General features: G+C 38.8%; 1 protein-coding gene across 2 annotated transcripts in view; it reads left to right on the top strand.

Moving 5' to 3' along the window:
• The window catches only part of arx (asterix), a 296,423-nt gene that overhangs the window by 18,459 nt on the left and 256,868 nt on the right, over nucleotides 1-21,096 (top strand). The window contains exon 2 of one of the 2 annotated variants that reach the window (XM_090404855.1): nucleotides 11,415-11,529. In XM_090404855.1, the coding sequence (XP_090260981.1) occupies nucleotides 11,422-11,529 (108 nt within the window). In that variant the 5' untranslated portion in view covers nucleotides 11,415-11,421. Of the gene's footprint in view, nucleotides 1-11,414; nucleotides 11,530-21,096 lie in introns of those variants that run through there. The other variant, XM_090404856.1, reaches the window with a different exon arrangement.

The raw sequence follows: 21,096 nt of genomic DNA, 5'->3' as shown, positions 1-21,096 counted from the left end.
ACAAAACAATATATTTTCTCTGTTACTTCTCTGCTTAAGAAAACCAAATTGCCGAGACTAATTTACTCATAAAAAGATTAACTAGCTATGGTAAGTTATCTTACAATTAATATTCCAGTTAACAACAACTCAGGACTCTAGAGATTAGCTAGTTATGGCAAGTTATCTTACAATTTATATTCCAGTTAACAACAAATCAGAGGACTCTCTTTATAGATATTTCTTATTACTATTTCTTATCAGTCCATCTATGACACATCTCCTAGATTACAAAAAGAATGTACATTAGAGGTTGGACATACTTACGGAGGCTGTTTGTCACGACACTTTCCAAAGATCCTGCATCAAAGTCTATGGTTCTTCTTTCATCTTAGGCCTTGCTTCAAGGGGCGTTTCGTCGGGGTATTAACTTGGACTGCAATTTTCCCGGCACTCAAAAGCTCAGGCAAGAAGTTTCAGCATGCAGGCTTGAAGATTGTTCTGCAGCTTTTGGCTTCGGTTGACTTCCCAATTCTTTTCTTCTGGCATGGGTTCGCCATAAAGTCTGTTTCTCTGGGTCAATATGCTTCTGGTTCTCCACCGACTGCCTCTGGCTCTCTTTGGTAACAGCACTTTGCCTTTCCTTCTGTCAGCAACTGGACCTCGTCTCCTCTCGACTGCCTCTGGTTCTCTGCTGAAAACTGCCCTAGTTCTCTGCCAGATTCTCGGGACCTTGTACCAAGGGTTGTAAACCCCGAAGAAATCAGCAGTTCTCCTTGATCCTTTTGTTAAAGCCGGCCCGTTCTTTCTTCTCCTCCGTGCGCTCCTTTTTTCTTTGTCTTGTCAGGCAGCAGAAACTTCTGAAACTAGCGGACCTCTTTGATACAAGCTTTGAAGGTGTTCATGCGCAGAGCTTACAAACAACTTTCTCACACACTTAATCGTAAACAACTTTCTTATGCTGATATACATGGCTATTATACGTTATACAAAGTTCCGATGGCAAAGCATTGCCTTTATTTTTGACATTCTAGAAACTTTAGTCAAAACTGTAAATACAATCAATTTCCATAGGGTTATTTACATTATATATTTAGCAAAAATTACATAGAGACAAACAAGGTTATTTTTGAGACTTGTAAAAATCGATGTAAAGTGCTTTGGTATTTTTAAGCTACATAGAGTTTTACACTGGGATGATAAGATAGCAACTGGAACTAAAGAAGATGAGTTTCTTGAGTTTTTGAGGGACAACTACTTCAGACAGTATGTAACAGATGGCACATGAGGAGTGAGGATCTTGGATTTGATCATCTCATCAGAGGATGTAATTATTATAAGTGAGGTGTTCAGTCATCCTCCAATTGGTGAGAGTGACCATGAAGTGATTACCTGGATGGTTGCCAGCAGTGTTAAGATCTCTGTGAAACTGGTGATTATGAAGAGCTCAGGACACAGCTTACAGGTGTAGCATGGAATGAGGAGTTAGCTGGAAAAAAGATCAATGCTGCTTGGGGGATATTCAAGAACTATCTAATAGAAGCAATGTCTAAATGTATTCCAAGGGTGAGAAGGTTAAATAAGGTAGGCGTGAAATGGATGAATGAAGAGATTAAGCATGCAATACAGAGAAAAAGGGCATTATGGAGGCATAAGAGAAGTGGTAATAACCAATTCCATGAGAATTACAAAGACCAGGCAAGGTAGATGACTTGGTTGGTAAAGGTAGTAAAAGTAAGGTATGAGCAGCACTTAGCAAATGAAGCCAAAAAGAATCTTAGGGAGTTCTTTTGATATATAGCCAGCAAAAAAAAAAGAATGATTATGGAATGATGACACTGATTGGAGAAAATAGTATAAGGACAACTGTTGCAGGAGATATAGTGGAGATACTTAATGAGCAGTTCATAAGGGTCTTTCGTTCTTGTGAATATGACTTCATGGAGAGATTGAGAGCAGTTGATGATGGTGAAGAGAGCTCGACTGTAAGTGAGCAAGAGGTGTATGGGAAGTTGAGCAAACTTGTTAATAAGGCTGTGGGACTAGATAATATATCACCACGTATTCTGAAAAAATGTGCAGGGAGTTGACATCTGCCTTGATATATTTTTTTAATATGAGTCTTGCACTGGTCAAGTTCCAAAGGAGTGAAGGAGGGCAAGATTGTGCCACTTCATAAGAGAGATGATAGAACTCAAGCATGCAATTATAGGCTATCTGTGCATCAGGTGTTGTGGTTAAGTTGTTGGAGAAGCTTGTGACAACTAGGATCCAAAGAAATTTCTTAGAAAATGTGTAAAAACACATTTTCTAAGAAATGTATGCTGTTATTACATTATGGTGGGAGGTCACTACCCAGACCGGTTTCAGCCTTTATTGAGGCTTCATCAGTGAGTAGCTAGACCAATTAATACCAAAGGGTATAGCGAAAAGAACTTATATACTCTGCTATATTGCTACATTGAACTCGCATCCCCGTTCCCGTGCCCATTCACTCAATTTATTCAAGTCTTTCTTGTAAGGGCACAATCTATTCTTCATAGTTCATTCCAACTTTGCATCATCTGCAAACAACTGAATATCTCCATCCAAGTCTTCACCTATATCATTAACATGCAAATTAAACAGTAATGGCCCTAAAACAGACCCCTGAGGTACACCACTAGTGACTTTCCTCTTCTGGAATACTGCTTCCCCCTCCCATGCACAACTTGCTGACCTATCAGATAGCAGTCTCCGATCCAATGCAGTAATCTAATATCTAACCTCATCTGCTCTAGTTTGACTATCAACTTATCACGAGGTACTTTATCAAAAACCTTTGCGAAATCCAAGTATATTACTGTGTATCCTTTTGCTCTGTCCAAGGAAGCAGTCACTTTATTGTAATAAGTAAGTAGATTACTAAAACATGACCACCCTTTAGCAAATCCATGCTGTCCATCAAAGATAATACCATCGTTATCAACCCAACTTTGGATCCTAGTTGTCACAAGCTTCTCCAACAACTTAACTGATTGGAGAAAATAGTATAAGGACAACTGTTGCAGGAGATATAGTGGAGATACTTAATGAGCAGTTCATAAGGGTCTTTCGTTCTTGTGAATATGACTTCATGGAGAGATTGAGAGCAGTTGATGATGGTGAAGAGAGCTCGACTGTAAGTGAGCAAGAGGTGTATGGGAAGTTGAGCAAACTTGTTAATAAGGCTGTGGGACTAGATAATATATCACCACGTATTCTGAAAAAATGTGCAGGGAGTTGACATCTGCCTTGATATATTTTTTTAATATGAGTCTTGCACTGGTCAAGTTCCAAAGGAGTGAAGGAGGGCAAGATTGTGCCACTTCATAAGAGAGATGATAGAACTCAAGCATGCAATTATAGGCTATCTGTGCATCAGGTGTTGTGGTTAAGTTGTTGGAGAAGCTTGTGACAACTAGGATCCAAAGTTGGGTTGATAACGATGGTATTATCTTTGATGGACAGCATGGATTTGCTAAAGGGTGGTCATGTTTTAGTAATCTACTTACTTATTACAATAAAGTGACTGCTTCCTTGGACAGAGCAAAAGGATACACAGTAATATACTTGGATTTCGCAAAGGTTTTTGATAAAGTACCTCATGATAAGTTGATAGTCAAACTAGAGCAGATGAGGTTAGATATTAGATTACTGCATTGGATCGGAGACTGCTATCTGATAGGTCAGCAAGTTGTGCATGGGAGGGGGAAGCAGTATTCCAGAAGAGGAAAGTCACTAGTGGTGTACCTCAGGGGTCTGTTTTAGGGCCATTACTGTTTAATTTGCATGTTAATGATATAGGTGAAGACTTGGATGGAGATATTCAGTTGTTTGCAGATGATGCAAAGTTGGAATGAACTATGAAGAATAGATTGTGCCCTTACAAGAAAGACTTGAATAAATTGAGTGAATGGGCACGGGAACGGGGATGCGAGTTCAATGTAGCAATATAGCAGAGTATATAAGTTCTTTTCGCTATACCCTTTGGTATTAATTGGTCTAGCTACTCACTGATGAAGCCTCAATAAAGGCTGAAACCGGTCTGGGTAGTGACCTCCCACCATAATGTAATAACAGCATACATTTCTTAGAAAATGTGTTTTTACATAATGAAAAATACCATGAATAGCGATTAGAACTTTCCCCCACCTTTGCAACGAGTTGCCCGTGTTTGTACGCCCTGGGACTACTTGCATTTAGCTCGTGCTAGTATTCGTCGATACTTTTATAGTTTTTATACCATATTCGGCATGAAACTCTCCGATATCTTTGAGTTTCTTATTCGGTTTTAAAATGATGTAGGATCTAATATCCCCTTAATTTAATTAAAGTAAGGTTTTAAAATTTGGAAAACAAAGATTGGATGTAGAATTTATGCTTGGTGGGGATATATTGTCAGAGGTGGAGGAAATAAGAGATCTTGGGGTGATAGTCAATCAGGATCTGAAATTTAGAGGACACATTGCCAAAATTGTGAGGACAACACAAAGACATCTGAGAATGATGTGGAGGGCACTGACTTGTAGAAATAGGGAGATTCTTGTTCCATTGTATAAGCCTTTGATTAGGCTACACATGGACTACTGTGCACAGATTTGGTCACCTGGTTTTCAAAAAGGATGAAGAGATGTTGGAAAGGGTCCAGAGGCGACTGACTAAGGTAGTTTCTGACCTCTGGAATATTGAATATGAGGAAAGGTTGAGAAGATGCAATTTACAGAGGCTAGTGGATAGGAGGAAGAGAGGAACTGACGTTAGAGGCTTAATGGAATGTATACAGCACTCAGAAAGGATTAACATAGGTTTAATATTTCCTATATTTCATCCTAGTCACTAGGATATCTTCAAGGATTACAAAAACAACTAATGTAACATGAACACAATTATTATACAATACTAAGCCCAACCATGTGGGTGACACTAAAGTCCTATCTAGGTGGAGTGCCCTCTAAGGGCAGTTGTAGGTGGCCTGGAATGTAAGGTGATGAGTGTTTCCCAAATCTTCGGAAGCTTAATGCAACTGTATTTATTGAGATTTGGTTGATTTCTGAGAGCTGCTGCTGCTTCTAAGAATAGTCTCTCTTTCTTGAATTTACTGTGGTGGAGCTTGGTCGTTTTCTTCCAAGAGACCCTGTGGGTGGTGTCCAAGCCTGACTGACCATAGTTGTGTTTACAGATGTAAGATTTGTGTTCCTCCAGGCAGATGGATGCTGATCTGCCTGTCTGTTCAAAGTACGCCAGCTTACAGGAACAGGAAGGGAGCTGATTTTTAGTAGAACAGATAAGGGTAGCAAGTTTGCGGTGTGTAGGTTGTACTTTTTTAGAATCTTGGCTATTTTTTCGGATGTGCCACGGATGTAGGGTATGGTGATGGCATTTTTAAACTTGTTGGCAAGAAGGACGGGGAATGTGGGAGGAACTGATTATTTTTTTGATACTGTGATTGCTGTAGCCATTGGAGAGGAAAGTGCTGTGTATGTGGTTAAGCTCAGTAGTGAGGATGGTTCCACTGGAACAAAGATTATGCACTCTCTTGGTAAGAGTTTTAATAATGCCATATTGTTGAGAGGGGGTGGTGGTGAGAGAGTTTGTGAATGTATCTGCCTGTGTGTGTGTGGGTTTTCTGTATACAGTGAAGGCAAGTGTACCATTAGGCAGGCATGTAACTAAGGTGTCTAGGAAGGGTAAATAGTTGTTCTGTTTTTTTCCATAGTAAACTCAATTCTTGGATGTAGGCTGTTGAGATGACTGAGGAAGGAGTCTAACGTGTCTGGGCCATGAGGCCAAATAGAGAACCCATCATCTACATATCTTAGCCAGATAGAAGGTTTGAGTGTGGCTGAGTCTATGGCTCATTTTTCGAAATCTTCCATATAAAAATTGGCAAGAGGGGGTGAGAGGGGGGGAAACGCAGCGGTTCCCTCTATCTGCTTGTAGATTTTGTTCTTCCAAGAAAAATACCCAGAGTTAATGGCAAAGGAATAGAGATCTAAAATGTCAGACAGAAAAACGCTTTCTAAGAGAGATTAGGTGTCAGTTAAGGGAATATTGGTAAACAAAGAGGAGATATCAAAGTTCACCAATATGTCTGCGTTATTCAAGGTTAAATTTTCTATGAGGGCTTTAAAGTGAGTAGAGTTTTTTATATAGGATGTGGACCTTTCAGTGAGGGGGGGGTCAGAAAGTACCCTTATCCGTTCTACTAAAGATCAGCTCCCTCCTCTCTCTCTCTCTCTGCCTGAAGTTTACAAAGTACCCTGTTCCTGTAAGCTGTCGTACTTTGGACAGACTGGCAGATCAGCATCCATCCGTCTGGATGAACACAAGTCTTACATCTGTAAACACAACTATGGTCAGTCAGGCTTGGCTGACCAGGAGGAGAGTGTGTTTTAGATACTGAGTACTCTGGATGTCAGTAAAGCTGTGGGACTGGATGGTATTTCACCTCGAGTTTTGAGAGAATGTGCTAGGAAACTGACAGTGCCTTTAACCTGGCTTTTCAGTGAAAGTCTGGCTTGGGCACCTTTGCCAAAGCCAGACTTTCACTGAAAAGTGCCATTGTATAAGTGTGGTAACAGACTGGAAGTGTCTAATTATAAGCCAGTCTGTGTGTCATCAGTAGTTGTTAAGATCTTGGAGAAAGTAGTGAGGGACCGTATACATCATTGGGCAGATGAGGGTAATGTTTTCTGTGAGAGTCAACATGGATTTGTGAAAGGGTGCTCTTGTTTTTGCAATATGCTAGCCTTTTATAATAAAGTTACAAGAACATTAGATGAGGGAAAGGCATATACTGCAATTTTCTTAGACTTAGCAAAGGCATTTGACAGGGTGCTACGTGATAAGCTGATATTTAAGTTGCAGCAAATGGGTCTGGATGTCAGATTGGTCAACTGGATTCAGGATTGGCTGTTGGCTGTCTGATAGGTATCAGAGAGTTGTGTATGGTGGAGCAATTTCAAGGAGGCAGAGGGTTACAAGTGGGATCCCACAGGGGCTCAGTACTAGGATCTATATTGTTTAACCTTTATATCAATGACATTGCCAGTGGATTGCAAGGGGATATTCAGTTGCTTGCGGATGATGCGAAGCTGGGAAGGATTATTAGTAATAGTGCAGATGTGGTAGCCCTGCAAGATGATTTAAATAAGCTAGATAAATGGGCAAATGAATGGGGGGTGTCAGTTTAATGCAGCAAAATGTAAGGTCTTGAGGTTTGGGAAACATTGATGAGATGCTGCATACTCTATGGGAGGAGTTATACTGGAGGAAGTAGGGGAGACAAGAGATCTGGGGTTGATGATTGATAGAAACCTGAAGTTTAGGGGACATTACAAAAGTGGAGGTAACACAGAGGATTGCTGCAATTATGAATAGGGCACTGACCTGCAGAGATAAGAGGATGATCATTCCGTTGTATAAGTCTCTGATCAGACCACACTTGGACTATTGTTCTCAGATTTGGTCCCCAGGATTTGAAGGGGATAAATTAACTGTGGAAAGGGTACAAAGATGGTTTCAGGACTGTACAAGGATAGTTATGAGGATCTGCTGAGGGAATGTGGACTGCAGAGTTTGGTGGATAGAAGAAGGAGAGGTGATATGATTGAGACTTTTAAACTGTTGAGAGGTGGTTACAGGGTTGACACTGGGGAGTTCTTTTGCTTGGTTGAACAGTGGGAAGGAGTGATGACAAGAGGCCATCCCTGGAAGTTACGAAAGGAAACTGTGAGCAAGAGGGTGAGGAGTGGTTTCTTTGCGTGGAGGGTGGTTGAACCATGGAATGCATTGCCTGATGGAGTGATGAAAGCGAGAACGGTCAATGAGTTTAAGGAGTGGTATGATAGTCTTTGTGTTTCTTAGGGGGGGGGGCTCCCCTCAACGAGTCTTGACAGACTTTATGTTCTTAGGAAGGACCTCCCACGATGAGTCTTTTGACTCCACAGAGGCCTGAATAATAATAATAATGTCTTGGACACCACCCACAGGGTCTCTTGGAAGAAAACCACCATGCTCCACCACAGCAAATTCAAGAACGAGAGACTATTCTTAAAGCAGCTCTCAGAAATCTCAATAAATACGGTTGCATTAAGCCTCCAAAGATTTGGGAAACATCACCAGAGGTCCCACCTTACATTCCAGGCCACCTACAACCACCCTTAGAGGGCACTCCACCTAGATAGGACTTTAGTGTCACCCACCTGGTTGGGTTTAGTATTGTATAATAATTGTATTCATGTTACATTAGTTGTTTTTGTAATCCCCGAAGATGTCCTAGTGACTAGGACGAAATATAGGAAGTATTAAACCTATGTTAATCCTTTCTGAGTGATGTATACATTCCATTAAGCCTCCAATGATGTCCTCACAGCACTTAAGCCTCTACACAATAAGAGGGGAGGTATGATAGAGACCTACAAGTTAGTAAGGGGTTGTTATAGAATCAATGTATATCCTTGTGTTTTCATTATATTGCATAATTTTTTTCCATATTGTAGCAATTTTCTCTGCAAATCCAGTCAAAATGGCTTGAAAATTGTTATGCCATTTTACCTAAAGATCTAAAGTGAAATATCTCCATTATTTCTTTGATTTGGTTTTATGTGACTTTTTATTTTTTACTCCAAAATTCAAATAGAGCTGCAGATTTGGACATTTTAAAAATGGATTTTGATAAATATTTTTAGCAACAATAGCAAAAATACTGGACTGTGTTGCTGTAGAAGATGTATTTTAAAGGCTACTAAACTCTGACTCCTATCTCTTATTCTTTGTGCAATTTCATTTAGAATACTTGAAACAGATCTCATGTGATGACATACAGTTTAGCCTGAGTAATTAGAACTACATTAATCCAAATCCTCAATGCCATCTTTGTCCCAATTATTGTGAACCATTGTTGACTTCAAACAACCGCCTACTGTAATGTGCACATATTCCCAGTTACTGACGATGAAAGAAACAGTGAAAAATGTAACAGAATGAAGATTATTCACTGAATCATTTACTAAAAATAATCTTTTTAAATGCAAAACATTAAGAGATTCATTTTATTTTAAGAATTGAGCATTACTTGGTAGTACAGTTGATTCTTTAAAGAAAGTTTCAGAAAAAGTCCTTTGAATGGAGAAATTTTGACTCAGTCATGCAAAGAAAAGTTTTTTTTTTTTTTTTTTTTGAATGAAAAGAACAGCAGAATTATAGCAAATGGAAGATCTAAGTCTAAATTTGCAGATTACATAGAACTTTTAGGCAGCTCAGTATTCAATTCTTTCAAAACATTCATTTCACAGATCATTTTGGAGAAATGATCTGGGAATTGAATGTATAAAGCAAAAAGTAAGTATTAAATATAAACAAAGACATAATGTGCGCTAACATAGTATCATTCTTTGTTTACTTAGAACAAAAAATATGATAGAGGCAGTCTGTAAAGAGTGTTGTTATTATTATTGTACAGGCACTGTCATGAAGTCTGAAGACTCATCGCAGGAGACACAAACTATCCACATAATCTATCATACCTCTCCTTTCTTTTAGGCTTGCACGGTGATCCGAATGCATTTTTGGAAATTATGGAGACAACTACCGTGTTTGAATAAAAACTTTAGTTTACTATTACTAAAATTTTACAATTCGACGTTTCGACCTTTATGTTAAGGTCATCTTCTGGAGCGTACAAATATACACAGGAAACAAGCTATACTACAATCATACTGGTTCGTTAAAGACACTGACTAACCGCTACCACAATTGTTGGCCTGACCTCTGGTGGAAAAAAAAAAAAAAAAAAAAATTTGTACATCAGGGCTAAAGTCCTATTATTTGTGTTGTCTACTATATACATATATTAACATTATATTAACATCATTCCAGCCAGTTGGAGTGGAATGGTTTCTAATAATAGAAGATTGGCTAGAGTCCTGACTTGTGTTGAATCTTTCAAATTAGGTTGGCTGAATGTGTGCCATCCAGATCCTTGGAATTTTCATACCATCTTTATTGTTGATATTTGGGTGGTTTATCAGGATTTTGCAGGATTCTTTAAATTTTCTTTCGTACCATGTTTTTGTATGGTGTAAGGAGCAGGTGCTTTTCCAGTTGATTTGGTGTAAGGTGTTGAGTGCGTGGTCTGAGAGGCCTGCTTCACCATAATGGTTATATTTAATGTGTCTAATGTGTTCTTTTTTGCGTATAGGGATTGTCCGTCCTGTTTCACCAATGTACGGTAAGTTACAGGTGCAGCGGATGCAATAGACTCCAGGATGTGCTAATGGGAGGAGAGGGTCCTTAGAGGAGCTGAATATGGTTTTAAGTTTAGTGGGTGGTTTAAAGGTGGCATTAAGGTTATAATGTTGTAGGATTCTGTTGATTTTTTCTGATAACCCTTTAATGTATGGGATGGCTTTAGTGCTGATGTACAAATTTTTTTTTTTTTTTTTCCACCAGAGGTCAGGCCAACAATTGTGGTAGCGGTTAGTCAGTGTCTTTAACGAACCAGTATGATTGTAGTATAGCTTGTTTCCTGTGTATATTTGTACGCTCCAGAAGATGACCTTAACATAAAGGTCGAAACGTCGAATTGTAAAATTTTAGTAATAGTAAACTAAAGTTTTTATTCAAACACGGTAGTTGTCTCCATAATTTCCAAAAAATGTATCATACCTCTCCTTGAACCCATTAACAGAAAGCCCTCACAACTGACTCTGGCAACCCATTCCACTCATTCACAACTCTGCATGTAAAAAATAGTCCTCACACTCTTAACCATACCTTTATTCAACTTTCTAGGATGACCTCTTGTTGTTCTTTTTTTAAAGAGATTAAGAGATTCATTTTATTTTAAGAATTGAGCATTACTTGGGTATATTTGATTCCTTCAAGAAAGTTTCAGAAAAAGTCCTTTGAATGGAGGAATTTTGACTCAGTCATGCAAAGAAAAGTTTTTTTTTTCACAGAAAGCCTGTGACGCCACTGGTCACAGACCTTCTTTCAGACTATTCCTGAATAAACTGCTCTCTTTTATCTCCATCAACCACCCTCCTATCCATCTCACCAACCATATATCCATCTCCATATGCTGCAGTTTACTGATTAGAATTCCATGTGGCATCCTGTCAAAGGCTTTTGCAAAGTCCAGCAGTATTACTCTAAACCATTACTTTTATCCAACTCATTCGGTCACTGTATTATAAAATATGAGTAAAGAAATTTGGGGGAGAGGGGCTTTATCTAGTTATGAATAGAAAATGGCTCAAGTATTTTTATTTTACTAATTTTTTACTGAGTGTGCATTATACTGTTAATTGTGTTATATTATAATAGATGGTTTGTGGATTTAAACACTGCTTAATTAATCATAAATAGACTTATTTTTGCTTAAACTACCTGAAAAGTATAATTTTTTTTAGGTTAATAATGGCAACCTATTTAAGAAAACATGATGTTTTTGTGTCCTGTCCTTATCAGCCTGCTCATAGAGTTCCTCAGAGTAGACTTCAGAAGCATATTGCAAAATGCAAGTCAGTGAGTAGTATTTTTTTTAATGTTAAAGTTACTTTTTTTTATTTATTTTGGAACAGAGAGGTAATATCACACTTAAATTTCTGATAATGTTTTAATCCTTGTATATTTGTTTTCTTAGGGTGTTTAAGTGTCAAAGCTGTATAACTGAGAGGAGACCTCCACATAACCTTTAAAGGAATGCGGAGAACCGACCAGGGCTTCTGACCTGATGTCCGATCCTCACCTTCTTATGGTGCACCCTGTTGGATACCGAATGAATGAGGATGGGCTGGCAATTTGGGATTTAGCCGACCAAATTATATTTTTATTGGTTAAACCAAAATAAAAATGATGGTACAGCCTGATAAAATTTCATGCTGGCTGGAGCGTTGCCCAGTTAAACAAGGCCCCCGTTGTTTTCGCCAGGGAACCAGGGCGAAAAGTCAGATACTGGAACAAATCTGAAAACACACCCCAACTCAACATCACCAGAGTTAAAGATCGGTACTATCAACATAAAAAGCCTGAATGGCAAAGAAATGGAGCTAGCTGAGGAATTATATAAGTACCAGATTGACATAATAGGGGTGACTGAAATAAAAAAGACAAAAACTGGTGAGATCTTTCTGAGCAATAAATACAAAATGTTATATTCAGGCAATGATCATCAAGGAAAAGAAGTAGCCATAGTATTCAACACAAAATAGGAGGCTAATCTTCTTGAATGGCAGGCAGTCTCAAGTAGAGTAATGTGGGAAAATATGAGAATGGGGAACTGGACAATGAGACTTATTTGTGCCTATGGTCATACAGAAGGTTTTACTAAGGTAGAAGTGGAGGAATTTTTTGAGGCTTTAGAAAAAGCAACAGACACAATGAAAAAGGAAAAGTTGGTCCTTGTTGGGGATCTAAATAGCAGAGTAGGGAATGATTGCGAGACATACAAAAATATTTTGGGAAAATTTGGAGAAAAGAGCAAAGCTAATAATAATGGCAAATATTTGTTGAATTTCTGCTCAGGACATTTGGACTGGTTATTACTAACACCATGTTCCAACATAAAAATGTGCACAAATTCACATGGAGAGAAGAGGCAAGGAATAAGAAAAGTCTCATTGATTATGTTATTGTTGATAGTGATGTTTTCTCCCTGGTGCAGGACACCAGAATGTACAGAGGATTTGAAATTGGAAGTGATCATCATTTAGTCTAAAGCAGGATAAAATTGAATTTAATATTTCAAAGAAGAACATGTAAGAAAGTTTTAAAGTGAATAAAAGTTGAGCAGCTCTCAGATGTGAACTGTAGACTAAAATATACAAACATTATTCAAGAAAAAATGAAAGAGTTTGAGAACAGGAATCAAACCTTGGAAATTCAGTGGCAAGCCCTGAAGAAAACCCTCATTGATTCAGCTAGAGAGGCATGTGATGAAGTTGTCTGCAAGGATAGAAAAATTAGAACTCTATGGTGAACACAGGAAGTTAAAGAAGCAGTGAAGGAAAAGAGGAAAGCATATCAAAAGTTCCTGGCAAATAAGTCAGCTTGTGCTCTTAGAGAATAGAGAGACAAATCTAAGAAAGCGAAACACTGTGTAAAACTAGCTAAACAGAAGTCATGGGATTTATGCATGGAGAGTAGTGTGGAATTTGTGGATGTGTGGAATGAGTTCGATGGGCGAAAGGACTTATATAAGATGGATGGGTTACATTTGAATGGAGTTGGTGTGTGGAGGCTTGAAAAAGTGTTGATGAATGATGTGGAAGTGGATGTACAGACTCAGGGAAACTAGATTTATTAAGGGGGGGGAGTAGATATGTAGACTTTAGGGAGGTAGTTGAGTGTATGAATGAGTATATTATGCCCGAGCGAGTACGAAGGACAACAAATCAGAATGCAATAGTTAGTATAAGGCATCAAAGTAGGGATGGGACAAATGGGCTTCTGCAATTCATATACACTAATGCCAGGAGTATTAGGAACAAGAAGGAAGAGTTTTTGGCCTTGGTTGGCACTTCCAGGCTACAGGTTGTTGGTATTAGTGAAACATGGCTGACAGAAGATGATAAAGCTAGTGGGATTGAATGCGACAGGTATAGCGTGTTCAGGAGTGACAGGGTGAATAAAAAGGGGGGTGAGTGTTATTGATGATAGCTGATGAGTTGGAGCCAAGGAGTATAGAAGTTGAACCGTAGGATAGAGACAAGAGCACATTTGAGGCTGTTTGGTATGAGATAGAATCTAGCAGAACAAAATATACAATTGGGTGCTGCTATAGACCAGGTGATGGAATAGATGGTGGGGATAGTATGCATAGGCAAATAGAAGAAATGAGTGGAAGGAGGGTAATTATTATGGGTGATTTCAATTATGGTAACATTGACTGAAAAGAGGAGAGGGCACATGGGAGGAAGGAATTGGATTTTATGCGATTATTAAGGGACAACTATCTGCGGCAACATCTAGTGGAAAATACCGGGGGGGGGGGGGGGCAGAGAGTGCTAGACCTAGTAATTGCAACTGAGAATGTGGCTGTAACGAACATGACCATGTTGCCACCAATTGGTGAGAGTGACCATAAGGTGATGACTTGGAAGGTGGCTAAAGGAGTGGAATTTACAATTAAGACAGGATACATGTGGAATTACCAGGCTGGTAAGTATGATAAGCTTAGGTGTGTGCTTGGCTCAGTGCCATGGCATGTAAAACTGCAAGGGCTGGATGTTGATGATGCATGGGAGGTAGTTAAGAAGTGTTTGCAGGAGGCAATGGTTGACTGTATACCAAGAGTCCGAATAATAAATCAAGTAGGGGTTAAATGGATGAATAACACTATTAAGCTTGAGCTGCAAAAAAAGAAACAATTGTGGAGGGAATTTAAGGAGAAAGGTGACCATCAGGCACAGGAACAGTATAAAGCTCAGGCCAGGATGGTAACAAGGGTGGTAAGAAAAGCAAAAGCAGATTATGAAAGAAAATTGGCCATGCAGGCTAAAGAGAATCCCAAACAGTTTTTTCACTATGTTGCAAGTAAAAGGAAAAATGTTCATGGTAGAATGATCTTAAAAAATGGTGAGGGTAGGGAGGTAACCGAATCAGTCGATATTGTGGAATTACTGAGCGAGCACTTTGCAAGAGTATATCATCCAGGTGGTGACTTTGCAGGAATGGAAGAACCAACGGCTTATACTGGAATTGTGATGAATGAAGTAAAGGTAACTTGTCTATTACAGAACCTCAATGTCAATGCATCTGTGGGATTGGATGGTATACCAGCTCGTGTCGTACGTGAAGCGGCTAAAGAATTGTCAGTGCCCTTCACAATTTTGTTTAATTTGAGCCTCGGGTCTGGGTCAGTCCCAAGGGGGGTGGAAAGAGGGGAAAATAGTTCCACTGCACAAAGGTGGTTCCAAGGCTGCTGTTGAAAATTACCGGCCAATCAGCATAACAGGAATCATTATCAAGGTCTTAGAGAAAATAGTCAAGAGGAAAATACAAGATTGGATAGAAGAAAATGGGATACTGTATCGGGGACAGCATGGTTTTGTAAAGGGTAGGTCATGCCTCAGTAACTTGCTCACGTAGTGATGGCTGAACTGGATAAGGATAATGGTTTTACAGTCATTCTACTGGACCTTGCTAAGGCCTTTGACAGGATACCACATGGAATTCTAATCAGTAAATTGTAGCATATGGGGATGGACATAGGGTTGGTGAGATGGATAGGAGAGCGGTTGACGGAGAGATATCAGAGAGTGGGTTTACTCAGGAGTAGAGTCCACAAGACGGCCTGTGACTAGTGGTGTGCCACAAAGATCTGTTCTTGGACCACTGCTGTTTAATTTGTTCATTAATGATATAGGAAAGGATCTGAGCGGAACAGTTCATTTGTTTGCGGATGATGCAAAGTTGGGTGAGGCAATAGTGAATGCAGATGATGTCAAATTTTGCAGGACGATTTGGATAGATTGGAGGTCTGGGCTAAGGAGAATGGATGTCAATTTAATGTGGCAAAATGTAAGGTTATGCATTTTGGTGTGAAAAGATTAGTGGCAGTTTACTGCATTGGTGGAACTGTGCGCCAGGAAATTGATGAGGCACAAGATTTAGGAGTGTTGGTGGATAAGGAATTTAAATTTAGGAGACACATTGCAAAAGTGGCCAAATCAGCTCATCAAATCACTTGGTTGCTGAAGAATATGTTGACAAGCAGAGACAAGCTGGTTATTGTTCCTCTGTATCGAGCCTTGATAAGACCTCATCTCAACTACTGTGCCCAGATTTGGTCACCTAGGTTTCTTCTTGATGGGGAGGAGGTGGAGAGGATCCAGAGGCGAGTGACCAAGATGATAGCAGGTCTGTGGAATGAACCTTATGAGAACAGGTTGAGGATTTGTGGGTTGCAAAAATTGGTTGATAGGTGGAGGGGGGGAGATATGATTGAGGCATTCAAATTACTGAAGGATTTCTATAAAATTAATTCAGAAGATATTTTTGAGAACAGGGCTGTTTGTGGGAGGACTAGGGGACAACCATGGAAACTGGGCAAAAGTTTGGTTAGTAAAGGTGTTAGAGCTGGGTTCTTTACTTTTAGAGTAGTGAATGAGTGGAATGCCCTCCCTGAGTCTGTCGTGGATGCTGTGACGGTGGATGAGTTTAAGGCGAGGTATGATAGATACTGAATGAATGTCGAATAGTTGTGATGAATATGATCTGGGGCCTCCCTCGACGAGTCTAATGACTCCCTGGAGTTGCCCGTAATAATAGTAATAGTAATAACCTAAAAATAGGTGATAAAACATGTCTAATGTGACCTAGTGATTCCTTTAAAGTTTTTCCTCAGGCAGGCAATTAAAATAATAAAGCTTAGGTGTTCAGCAAGAATCTTCCTCAGGATCTTCCTCAGCCATAGCCAATTTAGCCAGTCTTGGGCGTGGACAGCAGGGTTTTTTCCCCAGTTTATTCTGGGGTTTTTCATCCCGCAAAGCAGGCAAACTGGCCTTGAGAACTCAACACTACAGGCCATAGGATACACTGGGGCATAAGGCTGACCACCTTATCCTGTAAACGGAGTGAGGTCTGATGATCAATGGACCCTTGACACCGCAAGGTAAAAGAGGGTATAAGGAAGATGACATGATGACAGGTGTTCAGCATTAGAAATAGTCTTGTTTTGCTAAACTTCATAGTAAAGAATATAATAAAATTTGAATACAGATAATTCAGTGAACCATACAATATTAATGATTCTCTGCTCCTGTAAATGCATTTTAGTTTTTGAAATTTTGAGGCAGTTTCAAAAATAAATTCTCAGTGATTATCGCAGGATTCATTTCAAATTTACATGAATACAGTAATTTAAGTGTTTTTATTATTATTAAGAGAGACCTCCAGGGGTCAGTTACTTATCAAGGGAAGGCCACATATCATTTACATTAGCTTTCATATTCATACCTTTTCTTGAATTCATTCACACTACTTGCACACTCCCAAACTCAAAAGGTAGTCCATTCCAATCACATACTTCTCTATGAAAGAAAAATCTAGCTCTCACCCCTTCCCTACTCTTCTTGACTGCATGAATTCTCAACTTTAAAGGATGCCTCTCTCTTGTCCTCTCCTTACTCTGTATAAAATGAAAAAATTTCATCTGCTGTTATCCTCTCTGACCCTTTCAGAAGTCTTAGTCACATTTATATCACCTCTCTTTCTCCTGTTTGGCAGTGTCTTTTATGTCCACAAAGGAAATCAAGAGACCAGACCTCCACACAGTACTATAACTGAGGTTGTATCAAGGCTTTTTAAAAAAGGCAAATTAACTTCCTTATCCTTGCTGCAGTATTACAATTATTCTCTAAGTTGTACTTGCAGTCTTTGGTAAGGTGTAATCATTACACCGAAGTGTAATGATTACACCACATTTACTAATACTGCACCGACAGCCAATTTTCACATGCCCAGAATTCCAGCATAGTGAAATCATTCTACAAGTATGGCACGTCATTCGTTCCTGATCACTTTGCCTATCTTTGCATCATCAGAAAATAGCTGAACTCAAATCCTTTCCCATTGTTGTTAACATAAAAGATTGAATAACAATGGACCAATGACCATTCCCTGTACACCTTAAATCTCCTTTATACCACTTTCATATCTTAGTCAGCCATATCTTATCCATGCTAATATTTATAATCCACTCCCATATTCTTCAGTTTATGCAACAGTCTTCCATGCTGTATCCTGTCAAAAGCCTTAGCATAGTCCAAAAGTAACATAGTGTTTACATTCTTCTTGTTTAACTTGGCTGTCACATTATAAAATGTGAGAGGTTTGATGTTAAATCTGGTGTCAGGCAAGGATGCACGTTATCCCCTCTATTATTCATTATTCATATGGATCATATTATGAAGGAAAGTGGTATTAAACATGATATCAGAATTGGAGATGTTAATCTCAGCTCTTTACTTTATGCAGATAATGTTATACTTCTAATTAAATCCAGTACAGGTCTGCAAGAATCTCTGAACTAAATTGAATAACTGTTGTAATAAATTTGGTATGAAAATTAGCAATAACAAGACAGACAATGAAAATACTAAGGAACATTCAAAATATCAACAGCATTGTGAATGCAGAACCTATAGAACAAGTAAAGCATTTCAGCTACCTAGGCATAATTTTTAGTGAAGATGGCAAATTAAATATGGAAATAGACAACAGAATTAACAAACCCAGTATGGTAGGAAATCATCATCAAATTCCTGCCATGTACCCTCAAGGGGTGTACATGATATGATAGTACTGCATGACAAATTTACATCATTACTATTAAACCATCATACTTTCTTCAATTCTAATTGCTGACTTACAACTCAAATAAAGAGCAAGTATTACTTGATATAATGCTCTATTGACACCATGCAACTGTAGCATTTTGAATAGCTTTTCTCTTGGCACCTTGTCATCCTTTTCCAGATCTACAAAACTTAAATACAGATCTTTGTTATATTCCCATGATTTCTCAACTATTTGTTGTGAAGTGAAAATCTGATCCTGACAGCCACTATTTGGCCTGAATCCAATTTCTTCTTCACCAAGCTGTTCTTCCACAATCCTTCTCAACCATGTTTTACTTGTTCCACAGGTTCTCCATTCACAACACAGTTGACATTTTCAACAATTCTACCTATTTTCATTGTCTTTGTCTTTTTAATGCTGACTTTCATACCATATCTATTACAACAGTTATTCAATTTAGTCAGGAAATCTTGCAAACTTGTAGCAGATTTATTTAGAAGTATAACATTGTCTGCATAAAGCAAAGAGCTGACATTAACATCTCCAATTCTGATATGCTTAATACCACTTTCCTTCATAATGTGATCCATATAGATAATGAATAATAGAGGAGATAATGTACATCCTTGTCTCACACCAGATTTAACATTAAACCATCTTCCTGTATTTCCTTCAATTCTAACTGCTGACTTACAACTCAAATAAAGACCTAAGTATTGTTTGATATAATGCCCCATTTACACAATATAACTGTAGCGTATTGAATAGCTTCTCTTGGCACCTTGTCATATGCCTTTTCCAAATCGACAAAACTTAAATACAGATCTTTGTTATATTCCCATGATTTCTCCACTATTTCTCGTAAAGTGAAGATCTGATCCTGACAGTCTCTATTTGACCTGAATCCAGCTTGTTCTTCGCCAAGCTTTTCTTCCACAATTCTTCTCAACCATTTTTCAAGTATATGGGAGGAGTATTAGGAACAAGAAGGAAGAATTTTTGGCCTTGATTGGCTCTTCCTGGCCATAGGTTATTGGCATTAGTGAAACATGGCTGACGGAAGATGATATAGTTAGTGGGATAGAATGTGTAGGTTATAGTGTGTTTAAGAGGAACAGAGAGAATAAAATGGGTGGGGGGTGTTATTGATGATAGCTGATGAACTGCAGCCAAGGAGAATTGAAGTTGTATCACAGGATAGTGAAAGGAGCTCATTTGAGGCTATTTGGTGTGAGATTGAGACTTGCAGAATGAAATATACAGTTGGGTGCCTATAGGAGCTCCCGAAAGCTAAGTATAATTTTGAGTGAAAATTAGAATATAACATAATATTGTCTAATTTTGGTAGCTTGTTGTGTCTGTGTGATTTTGGTGTGAATCCGTTATTTAATTTAGTATTTAACATTATGTTTCATAGATTTGAATATGGCGCCAATGCAACGTAAGATAATGGCGTCCAAAAATATGACACCATTGTTCAAAAACTATAATGTGAGAGAATTTGTTCAGTGTGATGTATGCCTTCCCGAATGAGGCTGGAGTTTGGATTGAAAGTGATAGTGGTGGGAGAATGTGCAGAAAGTGTAAGCAAATTGAGGAGTTGAAGTATGTGTCAGGTTGTGAGACAGTTATGGTTGAAGAAAGCCAGAATGTGAGTGAAAATAGTGGCTTGATAGGGAATTGCGATGTACAAGATGGCAATGAGAGCAGTGATCTAAGAAAGAGTGAAAGCAACTATACAGAGAGAGAAAATGGTTTGAATGATAAAAAAAATGAGGAATTATTTGTAGGAAGTGAGATCACTAGGTTGCGCACAGTGATACAAAATGCGCTGTGACAATTAGAGCACCTGCAAAACTCTTTCCAGAGTGATTCGGCTAACGCAAATAAACAGCGTAAGCGTGGGAGAGTTTCTGAAATGAAGGAAAGAGTGTTGTATGGTGACTCATTATTAAGAGGAGTGATAGATGGGAGTGTAACTAAATCATACTTACCAGGTGCGAAATTTAAGGATGTAAGTGAGAGTATTAGAGTGCAAAAACAGAGGGTGAAATAATTAATAATTGTGGAGGGTACAAATGAATTGAAAGGTGATAAATTTTTTATGAGAGAGGATTTGAGAAAGTATTGTTAAAGGTAGTGAAAGAAAAGAGCGACAGAGTTAGAATGGTGAGTCTGTTGCCGCGGTATGACAGGGAGGAGTTTAGAAGGAGGGCCATAATCGCAAATGACATTATGCGCAGGTTATGCAGACGGTGTGGTGTGGAATGAGTTTGATGGGTGAAAGGACTTATACAAGATGGATGGCCTGCATTTGAATGGACGGCGTGCAGAGACTGGAAAAAGTGTTGGTGAATGAAGTGAAAATGGATGTGCAGAACCAGGGAAACTAGAACTACCATGGAGGGGGGGTGGCAGTGGATATGCAGACATCAGTGAGACAATTGAGTGTAAGAATGTATATAATGTACCCGAGCCAGCACTAAGGACAAAAAAATAGGAATGGGACATTTAGAATAATGCATCAAGATCCATTAGTATACATGAAATGCAGGGATCACTGCATTTCATGTATACTAATGCTTTCATGTATTAGGAACAAGAAGGAAGAATTTTTGGCCTTCATTGGCTCTTCCTGGCCACAGGTTATTGGCATTAGTGAAACATGGCTGACGGAAGATGATATAGTTAGTGGGATAGAATGTGTAGGTTATAGTGTGTTTAGGAGGGACAGAGAGAATAAAATAGGGGGGGGGGTGTTATTGATGATAGCTGATGAACTGCAGCCAA

Source organism: Typopeltis vanoorti, chromosome 15, assembly GCF_054136105.1.
Source record: "Typopeltis vanoorti isolate ZY-2024b chromosome 15, IOZ_Tvanoo_1.0, whole genome shotgun sequence".
NCBI lineage: Eukaryota > Metazoa > Arthropoda > Arachnida > Uropygi > Thelyphonidae > Typopeltis > Typopeltis vanoorti.
The sequence above is the reverse complement of the archived record's forward strand: the minus strand, read 5'-3'. Positions and strand labels throughout refer to the sequence as shown.